Source organism: Dipodomys merriami, unplaced genomic scaffold (assembly GCF_024711535.1).
Source record: "Dipodomys merriami isolate MVZ:Mamm:240054 unplaced genomic scaffold, mDipMer1.0.p SCAF_3, whole genome shotgun sequence".
In the NCBI taxonomy this organism is placed as follows: domain Eukaryota; kingdom Metazoa; phylum Chordata; class Mammalia; order Rodentia; family Heteromyidae; genus Dipodomys; species Dipodomys merriami.
In genome coordinates, this window is record NW_027204492.1 from 95,886,974 (window position 1) to 95,908,294 (window position 21,321).

The 21,321-nt window shown below is 37.9% G+C and overlaps 1 protein-coding gene across 8 annotated transcripts in view; it reads right to left on the reverse strand.

Annotated features, from left to right (window-relative positions):
* Positions 1-205: 205 nt before the first annotated feature.
* Positions 206-21,321, reverse strand: part of Prrg1 (proline rich and Gla domain 1) — a 96,652-nt gene continuing 75,536 nt past the window's right edge. For 7 of the 8 annotated variants that reach the window (XM_070040658.1, XM_070040654.1, XM_070040657.1 and 4 more), the window contains one exon: positions 206-3,457. In XM_070040658.1, coding sequence (XP_069896759.1) covers positions 2,972-3,457 — 486 coding nt within the window. In that variant the 3' untranslated portion in view covers positions 206-2,971. The remainder of the gene's footprint in view (positions 3,458-21,321) is intronic. The other variant, XR_011376077.1, reaches the window with a different exon arrangement.

Genomic DNA, 21,321 nt, shown 5'->3' on the forward strand with positions numbered 1-21,321 from the left:
AGAACGTTCTCTTTGATGCCAAGAAAATCCTGAAGTTTTCACCAGATGATTTCTGACTTCTGGAGTGGTAATCCCTAAGTCTATCAACGAAAAGAAATATAATCACTCATTTTATTAAAAGAAAAAACAATGAGTAAGAACTATGCAGCAAGTCTACCACCCAGCCATAATATGATTAACACAAGTCAAGGGAAATATAAACCTCTTGAGTTTAAAAATAGCTTTATTTAGCATACCAAGAACACAGAAACCTAAGAAAACCATATCTAGTATAAACATAAAAGTTAAATACCATAATTTAATGTAAACCAAGCATTTAAAATGTGAAATAGTATAATAAAATACATGCTACCTCAATAGTTATTTGATCAGGTCATCAATCTTAAAGAAGTCACTATTAGCAATAAAACACAAAATCTCTTATTTGCATTGGTCGATAGAAAACAGATACAATTTCTTGTGATGTTTAGAGCAGGGAAGCAAAAGATGCCAGTTATAGAATTCTAGATACAACCACTGCATGTAAAGACTTAGAAATCACTCTACTGGAAGACCAACGAGAAACATCCTTTTATTTAAATATAAATAGGTTGATTCAGTTTAGTTATTATTTAAGAAGTGTACTAAATATATTTTGCAAAAATAAACCTTTATTAAAAAACGATCAAAAGCGAATGTAATATGAATCAGGTAAGAAAGGCAAAAGCACAAAAATATATATTATTCCAGATAAGTCCCTTAATTATAATAAATGTTCAGAAACTCGGTTTATAAAACCAGATAAGGTAGCAAAAGGGATCTTTGTAAAAAAAATAATAAAACGCAAACCATTCAAACAAAACTAGGATAATGTTTGAAGAAAGTGATATTTTGTTTATTCTCTCATTACTATGCAAAAGCTGCCATGAGATTGTGGCCAATACAGTTGTTACTTTGGAGTAGTGTTTTCATTAGCCATGTTTGTTTAAACTTTAGGATTTTGCTTCCAGGATTAGCATTTGTTATACTGCAATTCAGGTATCTTTAAGATGAAGCATTAACTTAACATCAGGAGTTTAGAAAGTAAAATAAGTTGTAATAAGATACCCAGTATGAAGAATTCATTTCTTTGTCTAATCCTGTAGTTTTCAAATTTTTGGTTTCCTTGCAGAGTCCCTGAATGGCTTTTATGAAGGGTCCTAAGGGTTCATTGGCCACACTTTGAAAACTGCTGGTCTTATATAAAGCTTAATATTAATGACAAACTATTGCACACTAAAGGGCCCTTCATTTTTCATGTAAAAACAAATCATAAACTCCACACATGCCTACATAACTCACTGGATCAAACAATTCTACCTTCAGACTTAATTAGAAACCAAAGATCACCATGTATTTTATGAGGCTATTATTAAGATATAATCATTTTTAGTCTAGGAAAGCTATTAACTGCAAATTTAGCATGCAATCCAAACTTTTCCCTATTTATACTGAGTTGGTAATCATCTTTAAACTGGCACAAGTCTATACAGACAAGATTATGGCCAAGTAACAGCTCGCACACTCAGATTAGGAAGATATTAGTTATTTTTGGAGCAATCTGCTCAATTCAACAATATAAAGAAATCTCTGGTTAATTTTAGGGAAAGAGAGGGAGAAGCTCATCCCAATATACCATAATAACATAATAATATTAGTGTCTTATACTTGAAAGATCTTCTTACTATACAAAGTACTTGTACATACATTGTCTCATTTCATGCTTTTATTTTTCTGATCCAGTTTCTGTTGGCTGTTCATTCGCAGCCTATTCCCTCTGCTCCAAGAGAAATGTAAAATTCCAACAGTTAGAAAAAAATCTGACAAAAACGCAAAATGAAATAGCTAATATAATGACATTGTTATGTGTTGGATCCATACTTAGATCTAGTGTGCACCTGCTACCACACACTTAGTATTCTTCTTCCACCAATTGAACAATACAAAATTCAGTTTTGAATTTAATGAAAAATTGTCTTCTAATAATCTTGGACAAATATTGCAGCCTGTACAAAAATATTAAGAAAGTAATTAAAAATTTTTATTCTAACTTAAATTCTTGGGTGCTTGAAGAATCTGTGATGGTAAAGAGAGAATAAACAGTAGAGTAAAATACAATGAAACAGTGAGAAGAAAATAACTTTTGTCCCTTCCTAGTGAGAAAAAATGTAAACCAACACTATCTACTGAATATCATTAATCCCTATATCCACTTTAGAAATTATTCCATGCCAGGAAATTCTCGCCATCAAGATGTTAGTACAAATAGTATGGGATGCTAAATAAGCATACTGTTTAATTAGAGTGGGGGGAAGGCATCAAACAAGAAGAAAATCTCAAGTATAAAATTAGCAAAATACCATTAGTGACCAATCACTTTCTTGGCTGGAAGGAAGTTTTTGTTTTGAGCACTGTTCTCTTTCTGAGATGTTTCTAAAATGGAGAATGACTCTGAGCAGTTTTCCCTTTGAAAAGAAAAGAATCAGAAGGTTAAACCTGTAAGAATAAGGAAACCTTCTAAAAACAACCTTTTGGCAAATTTCTACAGCATGTTGCTCACTATCTGTTACATAAGTTGTTGGTGCCTCTTTTTTTCTTTTTCCAAATTTAGTGAGTAATGCTGTCTTTATAGGTAATTTAGATGGGAGTGTTAAGGGATTTGAAGACAATTGCACACATACAGGACTGATACACATGTGTGCATGTATATGCATATATTCACACATGAATATGCAGCTCTCATTATGTCACATGAAGATCTCTACTAATTAAGCATGAGTAACAATTATAAAATAGAAAAAAATAAGGAAAATCAAACCAGTTAAATGTGAAGTGGTATGCTGTAAGAGTCTAATAAAATAAGTCAATACACATTTATGTAGTGGTAAAGTGCTAGAAAGTTTTTTCATTAGTATTTTAAAAATGATTAAAGTAAAAAGAAGTTTGCACAGCTTCATTTGATGGTGGTTTCCACAGGTACCATAGCAATGGCACTGGCTGAGTTAGAGTTGACTATGTCTTCATACTCTGGGGGTGGATCTAAATGAGGCTCTGTTTCACTTCTTTGCAGGTTCACCTGGCCAGTGGCTTCCTCATAGGTTGGTGGGGGATCACAGTTGGACAGGCGAGTGGAGACAGAATCTGAGCGTCCAACTACATATTCCAGAAAACTTGGAGACAATCCACTGCCATCGAATACTTCATCTGGTGGGAGAGGTGGAGTGATGATATTAAGATGCTGTGGGAATGGAATGTGGTCTTCAGTCACTGTTTGTCTACGAGTTTTGTTTCTTAAGAAACATCTCCAGATTAGAAAAATGACAAGGAGGATAATAAAAAGACCAAAGATTAATGGAAACGTTAGATAAAACTGAAACCAGTCACTTCCTCTGTTAGTCTCTCCTTGCTGAGCTTTTGTGTAGGTGCTCCAAAACTCCCTCTGAAAAATACAAAAAATAAATCCAAAATCAGTATGCTCAAGAGAAAGGAAATAGCAGATGAACAAATGTCTAGGTTCAATGAACATTATGAACCAAGGAGCAAAACTGGGTTTGTTGGTTCGATTCACCAACAGTCTATATTTTTCATGACAAGAAACTAAAAATACAGAAACTCCTCAGCTTAGGATGGGCTATATCCCAAGAAACTGGTCATAAACTGAAAACATCATAAAGTGAAATGCATTTAATAAACCAAACTAGTAAACACCACAGCTGGGGTTCACATGGCTGAGTGGTTATCAACAGCTTTCTGCTGCTGCCCTCCATCTTAGTGCATAGCAGCAGCCCAAGGAAATAGCAAAATTTAAACTCTTAAGTATGGTTTTCCATTGGACAAGTATCATTTTCCCAATACTACAAAGTCAAAACAATTGTAAGTCAAACTATAATTAGTTAAGGGACCATCTGTGCATCATTGTGTCCATCTTGGATGCTCCCTAAAACAGTCAGAATCCAAGACTCTTTTTCAAGACTTGGGAGTTATTTACACTTTCAGCTATGCTATGTTAAGAGAACAAAACCACAAAGGTTTCTTCCTTTTCAGATCATATCAAATCATTTTCCCTTACAAATAAAATGTCAGGCCAGACATGGTGGCACCCAGCCATTCAGGATGCTGAGGTTCAGAGGAGTATAGTTGTAAGTTAGTCCTGAAAAAAAGTTAATGAAATCCCACCTTAACCAACAAGCCAGGCCTGGTGGTCACAACTAACTACATGGAGGCATATGTAGATAAATCACAGTCTGGGGCTAACCTGGGCAAAAATAACTGAAAAATAACCAAATAAAAAGGTATAGGTATGGCTCAAGTGGTAAAGCACCAGGTTGAGTTCAAACCTTAGTACTACTGAAAAACCATTTAAATAACACAAATAAGACAATTGTCATTCCATATCTAACTCTGAGGTTCTCACTGCATGATTGCCATCATTATTAGTAGTGTGTGCTAGTTTAGGATACTGTAGATTTTTAATACCCAAACACTCCACAGATGGACACCCTGTTTTCTAATGGTTCCTTTTGAGGTATCCTTCCAACAAACATTGTTCCTCAACTTTTCCAACTGCAGTGATTAGTACACAGATATTGGCTGAAAATTAAAATTATATATAATGAACCAGTGGTTCACATCTGGAATCCAAGCTACTCAGGAGACTGAGAGCTGAGGGTTGTGGTTTGAAGCCAGCTCAGGCAGGAAACTCTGTATGACTCTTACCTCCACTAAACCATCAAAAATATCCAGAAGTGGAGCTGTGTCTCAAGTGGCAGAGAGCTAGCCTTGAGCAAAAGAAGCTCAGGGAAAGCCTCTAGGCCTCAGGACTAGCACTTAAAAGAATTCCATATCATTCCTAGGAGGGAGTTTAAGTTCAAACAGAAAGTGGTCTAGTACTTTAAGTCTTTAACACTTGTAGATAAATATTTAATTTCTGAGGGGTAAATATTTAAAAGACCTTTTGAAAATAATAAAATACTAAGCAAAATACTTAATATTTAGGAAACTATAACCAATTAATTGTGAGATCTGGGCAACTTAATCTTTTAAGCCTTAGTTTACTCACCTGTAAAATGGGGTAATATAAATACCTTATGGGTCATCCAAGCACTAGATAATATTTACATGTCTAACTAGTCATCTGATTATCTAGCATATATATATATATATATATACTCAATATACATAAGCTTAATATCAGTATATATATATATTTTCTCTCTATATATACTCAAATAGTAGTGATTGTGATTAATTTTTACAGATTAAAACCAGTCTATGCTGCTAAATGACTGATTGATTTATATCCCATATCTTGGTACACGGGCCACCCTTAATCCTCAATGTATTGACTCATCTCTCTTCCCTTAAATTCTTCCCTTCCAGTGTGATAGTCATGCTTTCATCATTGAGACAACCTGAAATAAACAATTTAAAAAGAAAGAATTTAATGTGACTCATGGTTTCAGAGACTTCAGTCCATATGTCCACATTCACTGGTTCTGTGGCTTCTTAGTCATATAAAGTAATGCAAAAGAAGGGTATGGGTGAAGCACAGTTTATCTCCTCATGGCGGTGAGGAAACAGAAAGATGCTGAGGAAGGTAGGTGTTTGGGACAAGATATAGCTTCCTAAAACAGGCCCCACACCCTATTTCTTCTAATATATCCTTCTGTTTTGAAGTTTCTCCCATCCCTGATAATGCCATCAAATAATGAATCCCTCACTAGATTAACCCATTGATTAGATCAGAGCACTCATGGTCCAGTTACATTGTTTTTTCCCCATCTTAACTATAAGATACACTAGCTGGAGAATAGGCTTCAACTCAGGAGCTATTTGGGGAATACTTCATATACAAACGATAACTCATTATTTTGTTTAAAAAAAAAAAAAAGGAGGGGCTGTTTGAACCAGGGCCTTGTGAATGCTAGGCAAGTGCTTTACCACTGAGATACATCTCCAGCCCTTGACTCTATTTTCCAATGTTTACATTTAGTCAATAAGTGCTTTCTTATAATCATATTTATTTTCAGGTATTACAAGTCATTGATACTAGTTAAATCTCTGGTACGAGGGAAGGAGACAAATTGGCAAAAGAAGAGCTGAAAAAGAGTCAGATCATTATCCAAATGAGAAAATTAAGGGAGTTGGACTACTTCAGAGATGTCAAACTCAGATATCCCATGGAGGTATGACTTTTACATAAAATACAAAATCCCCTTGTCCAAAGACAGACTCTGAACACTAAAACTAAATGTTTTATAGTCATTCAGCTCTTTAAATTTGCAATGACAGTAAGTCCTCAGTGTTCTACTCCCTGATGCCAGATCTTGTCTAAAGTACATTATTCCTTCAATGTTCTTTGATTCTAAGATGTACTGGGATATGTTATGAAACACTATTAATAATTTACTAAACATGTGTACATGGTCATAATGAATTTTGTTTTTAAAAGGAAATAAGAACATATAAGAGATTCAGTATTTTAAAAAGCCATAAGTAGGCCTTAGGCCTAACATGTTAGACAAGCCTTCTACACTGGACTACATCTCAAGTCCAGTTTTTTTTTTCTTTTTTTTTCTTTTTTGTCAGTCATGGTCCTGAACTCTGGGCCTGAGCACTGTACCTCAACTCTTCAGCTCAAGGCTAGCGCTCTACCACTTGAGCCACAGTGCCATTTCCAGATTTTTCTGCTTATGTGATGCTGAGGAATCAAACCCACGGCCTCATGCATGCAAGGCAAGCACTCTACCACGGAGTCATCTTCCGAGCTCTTAGGTTTTTTTTTTTTTGGGTCCGGTCGTGGGGCCTGAACTCTGGGCCTGGGCGCTGTCCCTCAGCTCTTCAGCTCAAGGCTAGCACTCTACCATTTGAGCCACAGCGCCACTTCTGGCTTTTTTTTTGCTTATGTGGTGCTGAGGAATCGAATCCAGGGCCTCATGCATGCAAAGCAAGCACTCTACCACTGAGCTAACTTCCCAGCCCCCTTAGGTTTTTTTTTTAAAGAAAACCCAGCAAACATGTTCTTAAAATTGTGCAGTCACTTTTTGTATTGTCACTAATATAATTGATAATTTTAATAATTTTCAGGAAGTAAATCTTAATTATGTGAAAATTCACTAATGAATAAACAACTAAAAATGAAAACAAATCAATTATAATATTGTCACAAGATGTAAATAACTGTTAATATTCTGGCTTACATCATTTAAAAATGTTTTACATCTGGGATTTGTACCAGGGAAAATAAAACAGCAATCTGCTCTTAGTATATTTCAAGCCATTTGGCCACTTTCCTAGAAAATTCAATCTTCCCTACATGCTTAATATGTAATCAAACGCAAGCCTATTAAACTGGCACTTAGGGGGCAGAGATAGGAAAGATTATCATTTGATATCAGCTTGTGCAAAAACTTATTGAGATTCTATCTCAACTTAGCTTAGTGTAGTGGCACACATCTGTCCATCTCCACTTAGCAAGAGGCTGACATCAGGATGATGATGGTTCCAAGCCATGCCAGCCAAAAAATTTCATGAGACTCCTTCTTAACCAGAAATCTCAGGGCATGGCACTGGTTTCCTGTAATCCTATTTAGAGTGGAAAGTGTAAATAAAAGGGTTATGGGCCAGACTGTCTTATGCAAAAATCAAGACTCTATTTCAAACTAACAAAAGGAAAGATAACCAGAAGCATGGCTCAGCTAGTAGATGCTTGTCTATCAACTATGAAGCTTTGAATTCAAAACCTAGTATTGCTAAAACAAAGCAAGCCTGTTTATGTTCCAATTAAAATATTTTCAAATAAGGTATTAATGATCTGAATATAGAGGCATTTACTGATTTATTTCTTTGGGAAGTAGACTTAGTCTATCCTTGAGGTCAGAGAATCAGATAAAAACTGATTTGAAATCAAGATCAACATTACTGTTGGCATTCAAACAAATAGACTCAGTGTATGTATTTACTGGGTATTTGTTTGGGTCTTCATCTTACAGAAAATAGACAAAAGACATTCAGAAAGAGCAAATAATCTCAAGACTTTAGTAGAGCAATTTTTTCCTTTTTGTTTTTCTGGTCCTGGGGCTTGAACTCTGGGCCTGCACATTGTCCCTGAGTTCCTTTTGCTCAAGGCTAGCATGTTCTACCACTTGAGCCACAGTGGCACTTCCTGCTATTTCTGTTATTAATTGGAGGTAAGAGTCTCATGGACTTTCCTGCCTGGCTGGCTTCGAAATGCAGTCCTCAGACCTCAGACCTCAGACCTCCTGAGTGGCTAGGGTTACAGGCATGAGCCACCAGCATCTGAAACAGAGCAATGTTTTGTAAGAGAGAATGAATACTAGCTAAAAATTATACTTAAAGTGACAAGCTTTTGCATTACTCAATCAAGAACTATGATAATTAAATCATAGTTTTGAACCAACCTTAAGCACAACATAAAGGATTTTTAGAGAGTTACTAAAGAAAATACATTGATTTTTTTATGATTCTAGATCTTTACGGAGGAAGTTTCAACCTGTGCCAAGAAGACTTAGTGTTTCCACTATCCCTTCCTGATATATTTTCATGGTATTTGGTCTTACGTCGAGGTCTTTGATCCATTTGGAGTTGATTCTGGTGCAGGGCGATCTATGAGGATCTAACTTCAGTTTTCTGCATGTGTACAGCCAGTTCTGCCAGCACCATTTGTTGAAGAGGCTGTCTTTTTTCCATTTTGTGTTTCTGGCTCCTTTATCAAATATTAGGTGACTATAGGTCTGTGAGTTCATTTCTTTTTTTCTTTTTGTCGGTCATGGGGCTTGAACTCTGGGCCTGGGTGCTTTCCTTGCGCTCTTCAGCTCAAGGTGAGCGCTTTACCACTTGAGCCACAGCACCACTTCTGGTTTTCTAGTGGTGTACAGGACATACGAGTCTCATGGACTTTCCTGCCCAGGCTGGCTTTGAACCGTGATCCTCAGATCTCAGCCTCCTGAGTAGCTAGAATTACAGGCGTGAGCCACCGGCACCTGGCCTGTAAGTTCATTTATAGGTGTGGGCATCTATCTAGTTGACCACAAACCAGGCTACACTAAAGCGACCAGCATGACCACATTCATTGCAGCATTGTTTACAATAAAGAAGATAAGAAATCAACCCAGATGCTCTCATTAAATGCCTGGATCAAGAAAATGTGGTATATATACTCAATTTAATTCTATGCTTCCATCCGAAAGAATGACATCTCCCCATTCATAAGAAAATGGAAAGACTTGGAAAAATTTATACTAAGCAAAGTAAGCCAGACCCAAAGACACATAGAGTGCATGTTTTTCCTCATTTCTAATAACTAGAATGTGCCTATAAATCTACAAGTAAATCCAATGCATACTAAAAGCCAAATAATTACACCTGGACATGATTAATTAAACAGTAGTCTAAACATTTACACAGTGAGAACAAGGAGGATATTCTTAGGAGAGGATCACAAGGGTTTAATAGCTATGTGCATAAGATCATATAAAGTGATGCTTATCAAAATGAATTCCAAGAAATGGAAGAGGTTTTTTATTGTAATGTTTGCAGTTCTTTTTTCTTTTCTTCTTTCCTTTATTTTTTGTTTATTCCCTTCTGTCACTATTTTTGATTTCTGTACTTATATATAAGTTCATCTGATTTGGGGAGGAGAAAAGGAAGTAGAGAAACAGTGAGACAAAGGGTGAACCAATTCAGCTATGAAATCCACTAGATACTATGTTGGAAATGAACCGTACAACTTGGAGATGAGGGAAGTCAGGAGGGGAAAAACTAGGAAAGAATGAGGGAGAGGTGACACTGTTCAAAAGGAAATGTACTCATTACCTGACTCGTGTAACTGTAACCCCTTTGTATATCACCATTACAATAAAATTTTAAAAAAAGAATTCAGAATTTTAGAACAGGCTAAATTCAATTGCATAATAAATACAATTTGCAGGTGCCAAAGAGGTCTCACAACTAATTCACAGGGCGATGCCCCAAGAAGGAGGTGTTTCATCATGAGAGGGGAGTTATAGAACAAAACTCAGCAGGTGCAAGATTCTATCAAAATGTTTTCTTCCCTCTTACAGAATGCATGCTTTTCTGTTTTGAATTGTCTCACTGCTCTGTATGAATAGAATTTCAGTGACTCAGGTCCTAAAGGCCTCTATCCATAATCAGGAAGAGTGGAAATAAGCATGTTTTATCACTCTTAATTAATCAGCTCAGAACCTGTCTGGGACAGTTTCAAAAGTGGGTGATTTCACTATCAGTTTGTATTTTTTTGTCTGTTGTTGGGCTTGAACTCTGGGTTTGGGCACTGTTCCTGTGCTCTTCAGCTCAAGGCAAGCGCTCTACCGCTTGAGCCATAGTGCTACTTCTGGTTTTCTAGTGGTTTATTGGAGGTAAGAGTCTCACGGATGTTCCTGCCTGGGCTGGCTTTGAACTGCAATCCTCAGATCTCAGCTTCCTGAGTAGCTAGGATTATAGGCTTGAGCCACCGGTGCCTGGCTCAGTTTGTATTGTTAAGGAAGAAGCAGGAGCATGTATGCAGAATATTCAAGTACATTCTCCCTTTCCTTGAACAAGAATGACAGAAGGACATAAGAGATTAGAAGTGAATTCATACTCAAGGAGTTACTTTGTCAAGAGAAGGTAAAAAAGATACGCAAGTTGCAAATTCAAACAAGAAATTCAAAATTTCTTAAGTTTCAAATCAATAGGGATACCCTAGAGAAAATGGCTGGACATACACAAAATTCACTTAGCAGATATATCTAACTTGAAAGAAAAGAAAACATGTAAAGTGATATGAAAAGTAAGAAATTGCTTTGAAAACTGACTGGACGAGATAGTGAAATGCATAAAGAAATGATACTTATGCTAGGCAGGTTAAGTGCCAGTTCAATTTCTTGAAGACAAAATAGCTGGAGAATGCAGAAAAGAGTTAAAGTTGGTTGCGTTTTATTTAGATTAGTTTAGGGGATTCTTTTTTTTTCTCACAGAGGCACACATCTTAAGGTAAAACTTCCTTAATTTAGCTGTGATTATTTAGAAACTGTTAAGGCTTATCTTCAGGACAATTAACATGGGACATTTAGAAACTGTCCTGATATAAGAAGAAAAGGAAAGAATTCCAAGGTTTCAAAAATATCACTGACCAGTACATAAAGTTGCCTGTTAAAATTTTATTCATTCAGCCAGGTGATAATGGCTCAATGCCTATCATCCTAGCTACTGAGATCTGAGGATGGAGGTTCAAAGCCATCCCTGGCAGACTGTATCTGTATCCAATTACTCACCAAAAAAGCTGGAAGTGGAAGTATGGCTCAAGTAGGAAAGTACCAGCCTTGACCTAAGGCTTTCTAGCATGCTGGTTAAGAATTACAGCTTTAAACTGTGGACAGTTTGAAAGAAAATTTGTTTAGTGACTTATCTGCCAGAGGGTGTTTGTGGTAGGGAAATCCAAGATCAAATTGCAGTGAGAGTATTAAGAGTATAAAAGCATGGGGCTGGGAAGGTGGCTCAGTGGTAGACACTTGCCTTGCATGCATGAGGCCCTGGGTTTGATTCCTCAGCACCACATAAGAAAAAAGAAAAAAGCTGGAAGTGGCTCTGTGGCTCAAGTGGTAGAGCGCTAGCCTTGAGCTGAAGAGCTGAGGGACAGCGCCCAGGCCCAGAGTTCAGGCCTCACGACTGGACCCCCGCCCCCCAAAAAAAGAGTACAAAAGAGTTGAAAATTTAAAAATATTTCTCAGTTTTAGGTAAATTTAGGAATTTTGACAAGTAACTTATTAAACAGTGCAGACAAAGATTTTGTTTTAAACTAGATAGTAAATACTTCTAGACTTTAGAAGACAAGAAATCTCTTCCTTGCACATTGAATCTAACTCTGTTGCAGGAACCAGCAAGAGGCAGTGTATAAATGAATGGCAATGTGTCTGTTCTAGTGAAATTTTATTTACAAGAGCAGATGGGGCTATATTTAGCTGCTAGGCCATATTTTTCCAGCTCATATTTGTGATAAAACAAGTAAGCTGCCAAAGCATTTATAAAACAGAAATATCAAAAGCATGCATGCGTGTGTGTGTGTGTGTGTGTGTGTGTGTGTGTGTGTGTGTGTGTGTGTGTGTGTGTGTGTGTGTGTGTGTGTGTGTGTGTGTGTGTATGAAACAAATGGAAATCAGAGAAGGTTGGAAAGTTCCCCAAGTATTTGTCAATCTAATCATTGTTTTCAAATTATAGACATCCTTCTGCTCTTGTTTAACAGGAATGAAATGGAAGCAGAAGCTTAGGCAGCCAAAGTAGAGAGAATAATCACAAAATATTTCAGGGGTGATTTCAAAGGAAAACGGGTGGAGACAGAATGATGGAGAATACTATGGAACATTGCCACAACAAAACTCACCTGCTGTCTTCAGCCACACTTGCTGTAGTTAAAGCAGCAATTTGCTCTGGTGGGTTCTGGTATTTGGCAGCCAAAGCAGAAAGGATTTCTCCCTTTCAACATGAAGGATGAAGCGGATGGTAGCAATGTAAGAAATACTCTCAGTGATAAAGTACAGATATTAACTATTTTTTCCAAAGTATAGACAAATGAACCCAGAAGTGAGTGTAATATGATAATGGCCATGATGATGATAAAGCACATACAGCACTTATACCATGTCAGGCACTCTTAGGTTTTACATACATTAGCTCATTTAATTTCAACCCAGTGCCATTGATGCTTTCATTATCTTTATCTTACATATGAGGAAATTGGGTTCAAAGAAGTTAAAGACTTTGTTCAAGTTCAGTCAAGGTAGTAAATAGCTGTCCAAGCTAGTAAGTAGCAAAGCTGGGCACTAGTGGCTCACACCTGTAATCCTAGCTACTCAGGAGGCTGAGATCTGAGGATCGCAGTTCAAAGCCAGCCTGGACAGGAAAGTCTGTGAGACTCTTACCTCCAATAAACCACCAGAAAACTGGTAGTGGCGGTGTGGCTCAAGTGGTAGAGCACTAGCCTGGAGCTGAAGAGCTGAGGAACAGCACCCAAGTCCAGAATTCAAGCCCTACAATCACCACCACCACCACCACCACCACCACCACCAACAACAACAACAAAAGATAGTAAGTAGCAAATTGCCTTTCCAAAATGGGAATTCGTACGATAAACTGAAAATTTTAAATAGTCACAAAGAGATAATTGCTCTTCCTCATATCTAGGAGAGAATGGTATATTGACATACCTATATGAACAGAGAGAAATAGAGGGTGAAAGGGAGACACAGAGAAACCCAGAGAGAAGGCTGTTAAAATTTAAATATGAAATGGCTCCTACAGGCTCATCTATTGGGCATTTGCTTGCCAGCTGACTGACTTTTGTCTTCAGTGGATACTGGAAGCTTTGATATGTTGAACAGATTAATCCCTTTGATATGTTGAACAGATTAATCCCTAGGATGGCATTATTAGAGGTGATAGAAAGCAGGAGGTGGGGCCTGGCTGGAGGAAGTGTAATACTGGGAGTGTGCCCTTGAAAGACGTATCTTGGTCCAGCCCCTTCTTTTCTCTGTTTCCCAGTTGCTTTGAAATGAGAAGCTCTGTTCCACTTCACCTTCTGTTCTGATATTCTGTCTTCTCACAGGCTTAGAAACAGCTGACCATGGACTAAACCTCTGAAACCACAAGCCAAAATAAATAAATCTTTCCTCGTTACTCCTTTACATTCGTTCTGTCAGGTATTTAGTCACAGTGATGAAAAGTCTGACTAGCAATAAATGCTCAAAGCAGGCAGAAAAAGGAATATAGTGAGATCATGTAAGAGCAAGGTAGCAAAGGAGTAAAAGCCACTTTCTAAAAACGGAAAGATCCATTTTCATTAGGGTCAGTGATCTAACATTTATCATTATGTATCAGAAATTTATAAAATTAAAATAATAATTGATTAAAAGGACACCATAGGACTTTACCATATGTTATATGAATATTGTGGAAGGCTGGGCCCTGAGGCCGCTCCTCTAACTTAGAGGCTGCTTGCCAAGCAAAGGGCCCCAACAAAGCAGTAAGTGTGTATTGTAAGGTAGGAGCAGGTTGAGAAAGGGGTCAGAAAAGGATAATATAAAGCCATAACCTGTCTTCTTGAAAAGAACTGTGCTGTGTGGAGGCATATTCTGGGTTGAAGTTCAACTGTATCTCCCTTCTTGCTCACAACTAAGCTCAACAAAGAATTATTGACAGCTAAGAAGAATCTATAGCATTAAGATTTAAGAGTTAAGTTACAAACATTAACCATCTTTTCCTTCCTCCAGTTCTCAACATACTAAAGTAGAGAGAATTGACAATGTTTAAGCATTGCAAACCAGTGTCCCCTTTCCTATATCATGATCTTAAGGTCAGAGACTAACATCAGTTGGGACTGAGAAGGAACAGGTAAACATAAATTACATTGAATACTGGTTTTAAATGGGTAAGAGCAGATTTACCATTTTTAATTATTATTTTAATTGTACAAATTTATGATATACAGTGTGATAATTCAATGCACGTACAGTGTGTAATAAGTCCTGTTGGCATTTCATCTCCTTAATCTTTCATATTTTCATTAATATATAATAATTGGACACACTTACGAGGTAGTGTGATATTTCAAAACGAATATAATATGTACTGAGAAAATCAGAGTAACTAATGTTCCCACCTCCTTATCATTAGTTTGTTTGGAGGTTCTGAGCTCCTCTAATCTACTTATGCATAAAATATATGTTACTCAGCCAGGTGCTGGTGGCTTGTACCTGTAATCCTAGCTACTCAGGAGACAGAGATCTGAGAATTCTGGTTTGAAGCTAACCTGGGCAGGAAAGTATGAAGACTCTTACCACTAATAAAGATATAATAAAGGAAAAATACTCGATCATTTGCAGCAAATGAATGGAAATGGATGGTTTTTGTAAGATCCACTCCTGGATAGCTAGCAGACTCCACCCTCCTCGCAGCAAAGTCTCCACCCAGTACCTGAGTTACCTAGGCAACTGGCACACCTGGAAGAGGTCACAACTGCATTGGCTGAGGTCATATCTGAATTTGATGTGGCCACACCTTTCTCCGCCCATACCCTAGATAAGGCCTAGCCCAGGCCAAGAAGCTCTCTCTGCTCTTTTCTAGTTCTTTCTCAGTTCTTTCCTTCTCTTCTGTTTCCCAGCTCTCTTCTCTTTCCTAGCTCTCTCCCTTTCCCACCTTTCCCAGATGCTCTCTCTCTGCTCTTTTCTAGCTCTTTTCTCTCTCTTTCCCAGCTCTCTCTCTTTCCCAGGCCTTTCCCAGCCACGTGGAGTGCCAACCTTGCCTGGTCCCAGCAGGTCTACTGAATAAACCTACCCCTTACCTGAATACCACATGCGCGGTGCTGTTCTTACTGGGCTACCTCTTTTTAAAAACCTATCAGTTTTTTATGACTGAAACTTCCTAGGTAGGTATGAGAACTGCTTGTCTGTCAACAGGAGTTTAAACTATAGAAAAAATACAGATGCTGGGCTCTAGTGGATTACACCTGTAATCCTAGCTACTCAGGAAGCTGAGATCAGAGGATCTTGGTTCAAAGCCAGCCCAAGCAGGGAAGTCCATCAGACTCTTATCTCCAATTAATCACCAAAAAAGGTGGAATTGGAGCTGTGGCTCAAACAGAAGAACAAGCCCTGAGTTCTAGCCCCAGGACTAGCACCAAAACAAAAGCAAAAACAAATACAAACTAATAGTTATAAAAGGAAAGGTCTTCATAGGCACCTGACTCATCATTTAATATAACCTTAAACTTTGGTGCAAGGACCAATATTTCTGTAAATCTTTTAGGTTTCTACCAGATCAATGAGAAGATTTCATTAGCACATTAATTCTAACAAGACAAGACGAAATCTGAAATTCTGTATAGACCTTCAGATCAACCACACATAAATTACAACATCTGGAGGTTCAGCAGGGCATCCTTAACACTGCTGCTTAAAATATAGTTATACTAAAATCTATGGTGCAGCTATTTCTACAAATGATAAGAAATGGACCTGCGTACCCCACCAGTACCAAATCTCTGAGGTAATGACTAAAAAAAGATTCACTGACACTAGGAGAGAAAAATCTGCTTAGGTAACTTCAGGTCAAGGTTAACAGACTGCTTATAGGGGCAAAAAAGGCTACCACAGGAGTGAATACACTACTACTTTATTAATGCCACAAAGCCTGAAATCCTTCTAGTTAAGTTAGTACTATAACCTGATAAGAACAACTGAGATACAGAGAATGTAAAATCTACAAAGAGCTCAATGGCCAAGTTAATAGTTACCACTAACTTAATAATACCAACAATGATAAAAAATAATTACCTTAATTGGTCACCCAAGAGGCAATGTGATGTCTGTCTGAAGACATTTTAATTTGTGAAGTAGCTCAAATTACCAAAATGACACATTTTGTCCCTGTTTAACTTATTCTCAAGAAGCCCCACATGAAGTAGTAAGAAGGCCTTTGGGAACACTAGGAAGACACCTGCATGAGTCTGAAGGGAACTACTGTATTCAGCTCACCCAGAGAGGTTGGGGATAGTCTAGGGACAAGGCAGGAAGCTCTGGAAGGAAATTCACAGGATATGGCTGAAAGATGGCCATGGTGATGTTTCCAATTTGCCTGCTATATGTTTGTCCAGACTTAACTTCCACCTCCCGTCTTTCTTGAATTCCCTCAGCCTTCACGGGTGTTTAGTCACCAGGGATCAGGACCAACTTCTAAATATGGATCAAGAGCTATCAGCAGATCCTAAGAGGCTAAGTGAAATAGAAGTTTCCCTAACAGTGCCAGAGAATCTGAGTTCCTGCCTACAAGTGAAATGAGTCATCTCTGGGAACTTAGTGATCAATTCTTAAATATCTCATCTCAAACACTGAGCACTTCTTAGAACCACTTTCCCTGCCCCGAAGTGTTAATGTAGTACCTCTTGCCATGCACTTGAAAAAATTACTACTGAGTCAGACACTGTTGGCTCTTGCTTATAATTCTAGTCCTCAAGAAGTTTGAGATCTGAGGGTTGAAATCAAAGCCAGACTAGGCAGACAACTAGAAACTCTTTTCTCCAATTACTCAGCCAAAAGCAGAATTGTGGCTCAAGTAGTAGAGCACCATGCCTTTTCAAGAAATTCAAGTAAAACATGAGGCCAGGAGGTTAAGCCTCAGTATCAACACACACACACACACACACACACACACACACACACACACACACACACCACTATTTTCTTTATGGTAGCTTAAGTACAAAAATCCAAAATGCAGAGAAACGTTATGGTCCTATACTATACAGAGAAGAGAGAAAAAATGGTAGAAATTAAATGATTCTTCAATAAAGTAGCTATAACTTGGCACCTAGAAACTGGAATAAAATACACTCACTGAAGGCTTTGTGTATACTAGGCATTTTGTTGTGGGTATAATCCTCCCCCTTAATATTTTTTTTAGGGGGTCCGGTCATGGGCCTGAACTCTGGGTCTGAGCACTGTCCCTCAGCTCTTCAGCTCAAGGCTAGCGCTCTACCTCTTGAGCCACAGCACCACTTCTGGCTTTTTTCTTTTTTCTTATGTGGTGCTGAGGAATCGAACCCAGGGCCTCAGGCATGCAAGGCAAGTGCTCTACCACTGAGCCACCTTCCCAGCCGCCCCTTAACACTTTTATTAGCATCTATTAGCTGTACAAGGGTTTCACTGTGACAATGTCTTATGAACCTTGTATTAAAATTGAGGCCTAGAAAGGTGAAATGATAACTTCAATATTTTCAGATCTATCTTATTTTCAATAGAGAGGGTTCGAGCATGGCATTCAGATTACTGCTTTACTTTCTCTCCTTCAGCTTTACTGAAGTGTAAGTGAGAAACAGAAGAAACTATTTAACATACACAAGGTGTTCATTTCAGCCTTTGTGTATGTTATGTCTCTATCAGAGCTCAAACTCCATGGAGGAGGGGTTTTCAGTGTCCCATCTTAGTAAATCTGACCCAATTTCTACATGTGGAGAATGAAGAATGTTATGCATGACACCTCTTCTCCCACTGTATAATTACACTTGTGTTTCAAATTAGGTAAAGAATTATAAATAAAGGGTCTACCAAATGCAGACTTCCAAAGTCATATAGTCCACTTTTGAGAGAGAAAAAAATGTGACAATAAACAAAAAAGATAATAAGAATTCTAAAAGAATGAAAAGCCAATCACTTTCTTCTCTGCCAAGGTTAAGATGAATCTGTGTTGTCCAATATTCGATCTTTTTAGCACACAACAAACATTATTCTCTAATACCTGTTCTGAAGCAAATAAAGATGAAAGCCACTATTTTATTTTATTACACCTTATTGCAAATGGTATGATTTTAATGGCATAAGCATATCTAGATGACAGGCTTTAAACCATAAAGAATGGAACAAATCTATGCCAACATAATAAAAATCCATTTTTAAAGTCCACATCTCTCAGCCATCTTATGAACAAGGTTTAAATCACTTCTTCCTATGCATTAAATGTACTTTGTAATATGATAATCCATTAGTCTATTCCTTTATTAAATATTTATTTAGCACCAATTATGTGCCAGTATTACTAAGGTCTGTAGCTATGAACAAAAAATAATTCAAAATGCTTCTGTCATAGGGCTAATAGTCATGGGAAGAGAGGAAATAACAAATACAACAAATAGATGGCAGACTGTGACAAGTGCCAAGAAGAAAAACAATTCATGGAATGCAGTCAAGGGTGCAATTTATGACAGGATACTTCCTTATTGAGAAAGTAAAGTTGCACACATACCTGGACCCGAGAGTGATCAGAAAGTTCAGAGAGACCCATCTGGAAGAGGAAAGAGCAATTGCAAAAGCCACAAGATAGCACTCCTGCTTTGTGTATGTGTAAAGTGGCAGAAGAAATCCATAGCAAAGTGAATAAGGGGAAGTGTCATAGGAGATGTGGTAAAGTAATAACTGCAGGAGCATGAAAGTGTGGGATGGAAATGATTGTGTAGTATTATGAAGGTGATTCTCAGAGCTTTGGCTTTTACTGAGGGAGATAGAAAGCCATTGAAATGTTGAAGAGGTAGGTGTGTGTGTGTGTGTGTGTGTGTGTGTGTGTGTGTGTGTGTGTGTGTGTGTGTGTGTGTGTGTGTGTGTGTGTGTGTGTGTGTGTGTGTTTTAAGCTTTTCACTAATGTAGCCCAGGGATTTACTCTTTAGCTCAGGCTGTCCTCGAATTCATGATCTTCTTAGCTCTGCCTCCTGAGTGCTGGGATTACAGGTGTGCACCATCACATCTGGCAAGGGCAAAGAGATTTTTTTTTGGTTGGTCGTGGGGCCTGAACTCTGGGCCTGGGCGCTGTCCCTCAGCTCTTCAGCTCAAGGCTAGCACTCTACCACTTGAGCCACAGCGCCACTTCTGGCTTTTTTCTTTTTGCTTATGTGGTGCTGAGGAATTGAACCCGGGCCTCAGGCATGCAAGGAAAGCACTCTACCACTGAGCCACCTTCCAGCCCCCAAGGGCAAAGAGATTTTAAAACATCCTTGTAGATTATTGTTCTGAGAAATAATTATGGAGAGGAAGGTTCAAGAAATCATATGGATGTGAGGGGTATGGTGATGTGTTTAGTCAGACTTGGTTGCTATGACAGATAACAAAGATAGTTCAATGCAAGATAGCTATATTTTGCCTCATGGTTTCAGAGGTTTCAGTTCTGTATCAGCTGGATCTACTGCTTTGTGACTGTGATGACGCAGACTATCATAGCAGGAGGAGTGCAAGGAAGAGGCTGCTCACCATATGGTGGCCAGGAAGCAGGGAAAGAGGAGAATAACACTTCCAGTGACCTATTTCTCTCAGTTCAGCCTCACTTCCTAAAGTTTTAGCACCTCTCCAAATAGTGCCATCAGCTGAGAACAACCTTAACAGGTGGCTTGGATATAATGTAGCAAGTAGACAAGCAGAGAGTTAACATGGTAACTAGGTTTCGATTGTATTTTCATGTTAGAACCAAGCATTGGCAGATGTAATGTGGGATATGAGAAAGAAGAATGAGAGATGGCAAACAGATGGTTGGATGAAATTACTATGGTAAAAGCAGAGTTGGGGGGGGGGGGAAGAGGCACAGACTGAAAGAAATCCCAATAAAAATACTGACAAAGCACTTTTTCTGGAGCTAGACAAGTTAATAATAAATTTTATATGGAAAAATAAGCATGGATGAACAGCCTGCAAACCACAGAGAAACCATACTATGTATGAGAGAATCAATTTATACTAAAACATGCAACACATCTTCTATAATTCAAATAGTATGCTTTGATCATTTGAGCACAAAGTTGGACCAATGACCAAAGTATTAAATCCTGAAATAGAATAAGTATATATTGAAATTAGGTATCCAGAAAGAGATAACTTATTTTGCCAGAGTGAAGCGGAACTTTTTAGTGAATGGTATTTGGACAACTGGACAGCCATGTGAAAAAATCAGATCCATAACTCAGACCATATTTAATAAACACCAACTGAATTAGTGAAGCTGATCAAGCTCACATTTTATTGGTCTAAAAACTGATTTTGCACCAGGTGCTGATGGCTTATGCCTGTAACCCTAGCTACTCAGGAAGCTGAGAGCTGAGGATTGTGGTTCAAAGTCAGCCCAGGCATGAAAGTCCATGAGATTTTTAGCTCCACTAAAGTACCAAGAAGTAGAGCTATGGTTCAAGTGGTAGAGTACTAGCCTTGAGCTAGCACTCAGGTACAGAGCCTAGGACCTGAGTTCAAGCCCCAGAACTGGTACAAAATCAACAACAGATTTTGCTATGCTTTGTACACTGGAATCTAGCAATCAATCTAGTAATCACATATCTAACCATCTTTCCTTGAGCTCATTCATTCTTCCCAGGCTTGCAGAACGTTTTTAAAAATCTTTTTTATTAGCTTACATTAGTTATACAGAGGGGATTTCATTATGACATTTCCACTCATATTTATAATATGTTCCAATAAATCTCTTTACCTAATAAAAGATCAAACTCCTCTTTAAAATTCTTGTACAGCTACTGCTTCTATGGAATATCTAATGTCCCTGTAGCATATCAGACATCATTTATGTAGCATCTAATATTATTTTTATGGTACACAGAGTGGATCTTTATCTGTATTGTGTAAATGTTTTAAATTTAACTTATGCATAGATTAGATCTGCTCCCAATTTCCAACTGTGGAGAAGATCTATAAAATTGACACCCCTGCTTAGTGCCTTCCTATGCATTATCTCCAAAATAGAATGCTC